Raw genomic sequence first — 9,679 nt, forward strand, 5'->3', positions numbered from 1 at the left:
CACAACCTTCACATTTGTGTGAAAAGCATGAAGACACAATATTATATTATCATTTAGTATTATTTCTATACAATGCTGGAATCAAGTAAAGCTAAAGCACTTCAAGTACTAATTATCACATCAAAGCTTGCAAAAAATCATGATCAATTATCCTGTATCAAAAGAAAAACAAAAAATATGTCATGTCTACGACGAGGATTTTAGTAGCGTGGATCTAATATGATTAATTTTATTACACTGTATATGAGTGTGCTTTTAAAAGTAGAAGGAAAAGCAACATGAAATGGTCTAAAGAAGCAGCATTATGGACCACTTTGCTTAAGAGAGAATATATTTCTTCCATTGAGTTGGGTTTAAGATTTTTTTATTTTTTATTTTTAATGCATATAAAGATAAAATGGAAGAAGAATATATATAGACAAAATTCACATGATTCATATTGGTCAAATTGAGTACTTGATTGAGTGAACATTACTCTTAGATCTACAAGTTGAATCAGTTGAATGATATTGGTCGAATGTCATAAAAATGTTATAATTATTCTCACAAGATACAAATTTATTTATAGTGAATACCAATTAATTTGTAAACGAGGCATTCCCAATAGGAAAATGCTGAAGTGTTGGAAAAATTTTGACATGGGGCTTGACAAATATTCACAATGTCGGGACCTACATGAATAAATAATTAGAAGGAAGAAATGGACCCCACCTCCAAATGTGAGGGTCTGTCAAGACTTCTGTTGATTCTCTTCTGACAGTGCAGCAGAGTCCTTTCCAATATTCCGATCCCAAAGGCGACAAGAATTACGAATTATTAATTATTTTATTCTTAATCATTCTACCGTATATTTTTTTTTCCTTAAAATGCAAATCCCCAGAATAGAATCTCTGTGCCAATATCTTTAGCGTACCAATCATCCAGCCGAGTCTCCTGTTCTGTTTTCAAGTGACAGTTACCTTCCACCAACCAATTACACAAATATCTCCCAAACCCACCAACAAACTCATAGAATTTTTCTCCACAACGTCTTCCCCTGCTCATAGAATCTTCTTCTACAATTCTCGACTTTTTTGTAGTATCTGTTAGAGCAAAATTAACAAGATAGCTAAGTTTTCTGAAGTGATGGCGGAGGAGGAAGCCAAGAAAGTGGAGGCTGATCCACGTTCTGAGGCTCCACCACCACCTCCGGAGGAAACAGTTGAAGCAGCTCCGAAAGATGTCACGGAGGAGAAATCTGTAATTCCACCACCACTTCCTCCACCGGAGGAGAAACCAGCTGCTGATGAGTGTAAAGCTCTTGCTGTTGTTGAAAGTAATTTCTTTACCTACCCAACTCTCATTGTATGCAAATTTTTTATTTCATTTTCAGATTATTTTTGTGTTATATCTATTTAAAGAAGTAATTTTACCTATTTATGATGAAATCCATTATTTTCAGTAAAAATAAAATTAATGACAAAAATAAGGTTTTTTTTTTTTTTTTTTTTTTTTATGGTTTTTTTTTTTTTTTTTTTTAAGAAATGAGTAAATTACACACTCGGTCCTCAATGTTGAGATCGGTCGCAAGTTAGTCCCAGCCTTTTTTCTTGCACTGCACTGATATTTCCATTTTTCTGGATTTTTTACAAATTTGAGGGCAAAAGTTTCCTTTTCTCAATTTAAATGTACATATGCCCATACTAGCCTTATAAGAGATATTCACTGAGTTAGTTATTTTAATATTTTTCTATGTCAACTGATGAGCCATTTTTTGACGTCTCAACTTGGAAAATTTACATGGATAATTAACTTTTTTTCATTTGATTAGGTTTACCAAGATATATAATTTAAGTCATGCCTTGCACAAATTAAGTTAATTAGTAACAATTTTTGTATTAATTGTTTGTGACTTTTCTTCTTCCTCCTGAGCAAAGAACCAGAACCTGCTGAGGAGAAAAAACTTGAGGGCTCTATTAACAGAGGTAATTTAAGATTACAAGTTATTGTATTGTCTTTTTATAGTGTGGTTGACGTACTAAAAAGTACATTTTTATGTGCTTATTCGGGTGATACCACGCGAAAAAGTCGAGAAAAGTTGCCTTTTTAAGTGCAGAAGCATACATGCTATCAGAAGTTTTAACTAGTAAATGTATTGATAACATAATTAGCCTCTGTTAATTAATCAATTTATAAAGAGGAATTTATTGGATCCCACGAAATGTTGGAATAATAAATAATCAGTAGTTGTGAGTGTTCGGTCGAAATTTACACGGAAGCTTAGTTCTTTATATTAATATGGCCTCAGATGCTGTACTTGCTCGAGTTACTACGGAGAAGAGATTGTCTTTAATTAAAGCATGGGAAGAAAGTGAGAAATCAAAAGCTGATAACAAGTAAGTGTTTTTTGGGCATACTAAATTCTTTACTTATCCATGAAGTCTGCAAATTATTTTCTTAAGCTAGTCTGGCTTAATATTGCTGATTTTTATTTATTTATTTATTTATTTTTTTGGATTTGTCAAAAATGTCTATTTTGGTACTTGGATACACAATCTTCACAAGCCCAACTTCCCGTAATAACTCCATGATATACGATTTTAGTCACACGACTCACCTTAGAATGCTTAGTGTGTGTGGATGTTAGTCGAACAACCATGAATATCCACAACTCAAGAACCCTCTAGGGAACATGAATATCAAAGAGAGGCTTAATTTTCTCTGCTTTTAAAGAGTTTATTCAAATTCAATATGAATTGGACTCAAAATCTTGTCGGGGATTGGTTTAAACGAGAAGTAAGATGGTTGAGTACGAAACCATAGAGGGAAAAGTGACTTTCGAGTCAACTTCAGCTAAATATTTGGATTTGATTCGATAGTCAAATTATGGAAATAAATAAACTTACTAGTTCTACTTGTCGAGTAAATCGTCGTGGCATATTTGAAATTTCAAAATCAATTTCGAATGAATTAGAAATTGCAGTTCAAAGTTGGCTAAAAAAAAAAAAATTTTGAAAAATTGGTTGAGAATTTGCATAACTCCACTGCTCGAGTGGTAAGGGAGTGACAGTGACACTGTTCGAGCGATGTCAAGCACCAGGTGAGTGAAAAGGTCCCTGCATAAAAAATGCCACTGGCACTAGTGTAACGCACCTGTGGTAGGTGAGCGGCGGACAAGGTTGCGACCTTTTGTAAAAGCTGATGAGTCTTGGAGCGTGTCTCTTCAGTCACAACATCTCCTCTTCTATAAATAAGACCCTTGGGAGGTCCTTTACTATATCCCAACCATAGGAAATCATAACATAACATAAAAATCATATTTCCTTAGCCTGAATTTTGCATAAAAATCTGTTTTCATTTCATTTGAAAGAAGTACAAAGCCATCTTTTTGGTTCGTTGTTTCTTGTGTTTTGGAGCGCTATAAATACAAGAAGGTAGTCGTTATATCTTGAAAGTTTAGTGCCATTATCAATAGGCACCATTGTGACGCAAAATCGACTTAAAAACAAAGAGTTGAACTCTTGCCTCAACTTTGTATCCATTTTCTTGCCGTTACTCTGTCCAATTTTGGTAAGGTTAGAAAGTTCAATTTTGAAAGAAATCACTCAAATCCATTTTACAAACAGCAAATCCAACATGGATGATATTGATGAGTCGATACCAAATCAAGAAATTTGAAATTATTTGCAGATCTCAGAAAAAGTTATCTGCCATAGGAGCATGGGAGAACAGCAAGAAAGCAAGTCTGGAGGCTGAGCTCAAGAAGATTGAGGTAACAAAACCAAGTCTTTACATAGTTTTCTTTTGTTTTGAAATTTTAACGATCAAAATGTGTAGTTTTCTCCTTAGTTTCAGTTAATCATAATATCTAAATCCTCTAGGAGCAACTGGAGAAAAAGAAAGCGGAATATGTCGAGAAAATGAAGAACAAGGTTGCTCTTATTCACAAGGCAGCAGAAGAGAAGAGGGCAATGATTGAAGCCAAACGAGGAGAAGATCTTCTCAAGGCAGAGGAAACTGCTGCAAAATACCGTGCCACAGGAACTGCCCCGAAGAAACTGCTAGGATTTTTTTGAAGCTGAATTATTTAGTTTGATTTGAAACTGAAGTTGCATTTGTAAAACTTTTTGGTTTGAGAATTTGTGTTCTAATTTGGTGAAGAATTGATAGGCTGTTCTATTATGTGTGCATATTGTTGGTATATGTTTGTAGATATTGGCTTTGTGAAAAAAAAAAAAAAAAAAAAAAGAGTTTGGAAGGAATTTTGTAGTATTTGGAATGCTAAAATGCATATTCTATGACGAATCCCTACATGTTTGGTAATAGTGCTCGACAGAATTTTGCACTTTGTTGTATTGTGTAATGCTTTCGAGTACTATGTATCAAATATAATTGCATTACTTTTTTAAGCCAATTCCTTCAAAACAAACATTCAGAGAAAGTTGTAGAGTTATCCTCTACTAACATGAAACATTACCCAAACATATGACAAAGCTTTCATAGCTGTAGTTAAGTTTCTCAATGCCCAAACTAAAAGTTAAAAGAAGCTAATAGATGAAAACCAGGAGATTAGCTTGACTAAATACGATAGCTGAAGACTAGGTAATAGGTTTTAAATGCACGATCCTCCTTGGTTTAGAACATCCCCTACCAGTCTTCATAGGAATCCCAAATCATTGCCAGTATCAGAGAATTCTAGTAACATATTCCACATTGCTTCAGAATCATCCAAATCATACGTCTCTGTTGAGTTTGAATAAGCTGCCATGACATCTGCTTCCTTATAACTGCTTGTACTTCCCATGTGTTGTTGGCCTGTCATGTCGGTGGATCCTAGGTTCTTACAATGCACAGCATTCATTGTAACTCCCGAACACGAACCAGAATCAACTTTTGTCATTGACGATGTCTGAGATACAGGGCTGCCAGTTTTTGTCCCACTGCATTCACCAATTCTTGCCTTGAAGTTGTGAAACGATTTCCCAACCTCAAAGTCTCCAACTTTTGTCAGTGATATCTGAGATACAAGACTCTGAGTTTTTGTTCCACTGCATTCCTTAGTGCTCGCATTAATGTTTAGAAAGGCTTTCCCAACTTCAGAGTTCCACATGCGGAGGAAAAAGTCACCCCCTGAATTAGCCATAGATGGTGGATTGGGAAGCACTGGATTTTTGGGCAGTCGAGCCTCAGCCTCTAGTCGAACACACTCCCATTCTGCCTTGTGTCGAGCTGGTGCAGATTTTGAATGCATGCCCACCGATATGGAAGAGGACGGCTGGTGGGATTGTATACTGTCAAAGCGCCTCCTTAGATGCGAATTCCAGTAATTTTTTATGTCATTATCTGTTCTTCCCGGTAGGTTGGCTGCTATGATAGACCATCTGATAAAACAATAAGCAGATTGCATTATGGAAACCTCAAAATGAATCTGTAATGCATTTTCTACTATTTTTCACTGGTTCAAATCTTTTTCCAAAAGAAGAATTGGGTTTTCTCGTGAAATCTAGGTGGATTAAACTGGCAGTACGAGATATTACCAGTCTTTATACAAAGATAAATGTACCGGAAAGTTTAAATGCGATAGATACAAAATGTTTATTAATTATCAACAACCGGAAAGGCAACTACTAGTTGCTAACGGCAAATCACATTCACAAGGCTGAATTGGTATGTTCTTCAAGATGAGGCATCAAAGAAGTTCAGCGCGAAAAAGAAAGAGTCGAATTCAAGGCACTTGAATTACTTGCTACCAATTGCTGCATGGAGACGAGAAATAGTATACTCTTCCTCCAGACTAAAGGTACCACGTTTGATGTCGGGTCGTAAATAGTTTGTCCAACGAAGTCGACAGCTCTTTCCACATCGGTTCAGACCTGTAATTATCACATAAGCAAGAGGTCACTCTTAGTCTCCTAATAGACAATTATGATCAGATCACATTTATTATCGCATTTAATGAAGAATAACAGGGGGCAGAATGGGAGCTCGTTGATTGATTGTTGTATTTCTATAGTATCTATAGATAGTGTGTTCAAGCATAATTCATCCAATAATCAAATATAAAAGGGGTAAATGTCTGCCATGTAAATACGTTATCGTCACTCGATCCAAACCAAAAGGATATATGTCTGCCATCTAAATCCTTTGTCGTCACTCAATCCAAATCAAAAGGGATAAATGTGTGCCATGTAAATCTTTTTGTCGTCACTTGGTTCGATCGATCGATCGACCAATCGAACGGAGTTACATAATCAAACTACTAGATGAAAAAGAAGAGGGCAATAAAGACAAACCAGCAAGTTCAGGTAACTCTTGCCAAGTTACATGCCCATTTTCTCTTATGAAGTCAATAAGAATTTTGTCCTCTTCAGGAGTCCAAGTCCCTCTTCTCACTCTGTCTTTGACACAGCATGGCCTTCTCATATGTTGCTTCTTCTCCACCTCTTCCACCTTTTTCTCGTTCTTTTTCGCCATTAATTCTTCAAGAAGAACCCAGAAATAAACTGCACACAAAAACTTGTAAACACCATACATAAACATAAATTAAAGAAAAAAATGCAAAAATAGTGATAAATTTCTCAAAGAATATCATCATCAGATTCATCACAAACATCAAACGTACCAAATTTTCATCTCTGTACATGGACATTTATTTTGTGATTTAAAGTTAGAAATGAAATGCACAGAATTCTCGGGTCAAAGTCCCATAAAAATCGATTTTTCACTCTACCCACACCCTCCATCCCAAAACAAGAACCCCCTGCATTTTTGTGTGTGATAACAGTGGTGTATATACATGCATGCAGCAGGAGAGAGAAAATGAAGCTCACCTGAAAATCAAGAGTGAGAAAGTGTTTGAGTGTTTTTGCTGAGTTCATACACTCTCTTCTCCTCTCCTCTCTTTTTTTATGTATATTTCCAAAGATGGCTAAAGATTGTGAACTTTAGCTAACATTTATAATGAAATGTAATTTGATAAAATTACCACAATTCATTTAAAAATTTCGTGCAACCTAATCCCTCTTTGGACTTATTGTATTTAGGGTTGCCACGTGTTGTGAGTATGTGTAGGAATTTTTTGGATGTGAACTGTTCCAGTTCAGAGCCAACCTTTTCTGACATATTAGAGTTAGAATTAAATTTATGGTGACTTTTTTTATGAAATGATAAACAGTAACGTAAACATTTATAATGACTTATTTTTGGAGTAGTACTTATAATTTATAATATTTAGAAGGGTTGATTATTTTGCATATATCCATTACTGACAACTTAAAATCAGTTGGATCAATTTGATCAAAGAAACTGAGAATTATTCGACTAATCACTTTTGAAAGTATCGAAAAATTTAAGAACAGTTAAAAAGAAGTTCAAAACCGTCCAATTCACCCATTTAACGACACATTTCGCTCTTTTGTTGTTCTTGTACGTATCCGTGATGTCGTTATATTCAATATGTAATTAACAATTTATTGTTATCATCATGTTTTACAATGAAATGTACTTATGACACTTAGATGTGCACATATCTTATTTAGTTATAATTTATATAATTCTATTAAAATTGAAGTACTATATGATACATTTACATTAAATTTGCCATTTTTATACTCTCAAGAACTTTTATTTTCCACTTTTAATATATAAATGAATGGCATTGATCATTAGACACTGGTTTGGATATTAGATCAGCTAGTAGAGGCAAATGATAAGTTTTTAATTATTTAATAAACATAGATTATTCCTAAATAGACTTTAGGTGCATTGATGATTGGGGTATTGTTAAACATTATAAGAAATATGCACATTGCCTAAAGATCATTAGCCGCGTTGATGTCCGATCTGAAAATTCATGTCAAAAATCATTTAGAGGTTCAATTTGAATTGGTCAAGAGAAGTTATCCTAATTCAAAAAAGATAGCGTTGAAGATTGGCCCAAGGCCCCATCCATACAGGTCGGACCATGGAAGACGTCATGTGAAACATCACCACTGCACAAATGAAAATGTGTTCTCCACAATAGGCGGTACCACCAAAGCTACCAATCAAAAGAGACACATGATAGCTTAAGGTACGTGCATATAGCTTATGTGTTATGATGACCCTTCGTAATATAATTTTCCCATGAATCAAATATCTCCAAAAAGGATGATGGCACACAAGTTTAGGTCGAACATTGTAGATTTGACATGACTAGAGCAGAAACTCCAATCTGACTACCTATATAAGAGGGTAAAAGCCCAGCAAAATGGGGCAAGCTGCCAAAGATCTCTCAATACTATTTGTGCTAAAAATCCATCATATTACATCCTTAATATATCAAAAATTCTTGAAAAATAAGAAATCATTGTATAACTTTGGCAGTAGTAACCTATAATAATGACGTAAAGTTTATCTTGCGTGAAAAAAAAAAATTCTTTCATTATTTTTGAAGTATCGTTAGGTAAAAATTTATCTAATTATTAATATTTTAAATGCTTTAATGAAACCAAAAAATTAGAAGATCACAGCGCCAAGATAGTCTCAAGTTGATATTTGTTTGTAAATGCAAAAATTATACCTACCCATTTTGAAAGTGTCATCAATAAAATCAATTGTATAAAATTTAAAACTACAAAAAATTGAAGAACATAATTCTAAAAATTCCTGTTGAGATTCCTCTGTTAGGGTTTTATTTCATTTTATTAAAATTTACTTTTTAAGAAATAAGGGAATAATATTTATGAGTCCTACAAAATATATAGATAAAATTAATATTTAATTTTAAAAATAATTTTTTAATAAAAAAAAAAAAAACTAAACAAACATGAAATACAAATTTTGAGGTCCAAACATGTCTCATTAAGTGGAACGGAAAAACTCAGAAGTAAACTGATTTTATCTATTTATTTTATACGATCCAAAATTTAATATTAATACATTTTGTAGGGTTCACAATTTATCATCCACACACTTAGTGAGACTCACAATTTATTGTCGATTTATCACTTGTACATTTTCAAAAAAATTTAAAACCTTGTCAAACATACCGTCAATTTTGATATGTCACTTGAGCATGTCCCTCTTAAAGACTTTTCATTCCACGTGCTTTGAATCTTTACTACCCATTTGAATAAGAGTAATGTTATTCGTAGTCACTCTACATGACCTCCTACATATGATTATTTTATTATTAATATGAAAATTAATTTATTGTTTTTTTCAATTATTAAAATTATGACACATATGATGCTATGTAATGTTATGAAGTGGTATAATTGTTCAAAACCAACAATAAAAAAAAAAAAAAATTACCATGCGACCGCATGGAACCCTACCGAGACCATATGGTCTCGGTAGGATTGTACCATGCGACCGCATGGGTTTGTACCATGCGGTCGCATGGTACAGAAAAACGACCGTTGGGTCGTTTTTTGTTGATTTTTTGGTGACTTTTCATCCATAAGGTGCACCACTTCGTAAAACTATACTATTTGGCTATAAATAGGTGATCTTGGGTCATTGAAAAATGTTGAAAAAACACTTATTATATTGATCCTTCTTGAGATCAAATCCAAAAGATAAAATACCCTCTCATATTCATCTTTTCTTTGTGTTCTTAAGTTTTAGAGATTCAAACAAGTGTTTAGTGTTTGAATTTCTATAAGGCTTGATTAATCCTTCAAACCTTTTGCCGGATCACCCTTTAAACACCAAAATA

The 9,679-nt window shown here is 33.9% G+C and overlaps 2 protein-coding genes across 2 annotated transcripts; one reads left to right on the forward strand and one right to left on the reverse strand.

Annotated features, from left to right (window-relative positions):
- Window positions 1-879: 879 nt before the first annotated feature.
- LOC111404227 (remorin-like) lies at window positions 880-4,169 on the forward strand. The gene is made up of 5 exons (XM_023033012.1): window positions 880-1,315; window positions 1,917-1,964; window positions 2,288-2,375; window positions 3,670-3,751; window positions 3,861-4,169. Exons 1-5 carry the CDS (start codon window positions 1,126-1,128, stop codon window positions 4,053-4,055), a joined length of 603 nt encoding a protein of 200 aa, XP_022888780.1. The 5' UTR covers window positions 880-1,125; the 3' UTR covers window positions 4,056-4,169.
- On the reverse strand, window positions 4,164-6,880 carry LOC111404225 (transcription factor MYB41-like). The gene is made up of 4 exons (XM_023033010.1): window positions 6,810-6,880; window positions 6,273-6,482; window positions 5,723-5,852; window positions 4,164-5,360 (listed from the first exon to the last, which is right to left on the reverse strand). Exons 2-4 carry the CDS (start codon window positions 6,451-6,453, stop codon window positions 4,637-4,639), a joined length of 1,035 nt encoding a protein of 344 aa, XP_022888778.1. The 5' UTR covers window positions 6,454-6,482; window positions 6,810-6,880; the 3' UTR covers window positions 4,164-4,636.
- Between the last annotated feature and the right edge of the window lie 2,799 nt (window positions 6,881-9,679).

This window comes from Olea europaea, chromosome 11 (assembly GCF_002742605.1).
Source record: "Olea europaea var. sylvestris chromosome 11, O_europaea_v1, whole genome shotgun sequence".
Classification (NCBI taxonomy): domain Eukaryota; kingdom Viridiplantae; phylum Streptophyta; class Magnoliopsida; order Lamiales; family Oleaceae; genus Olea; species Olea europaea.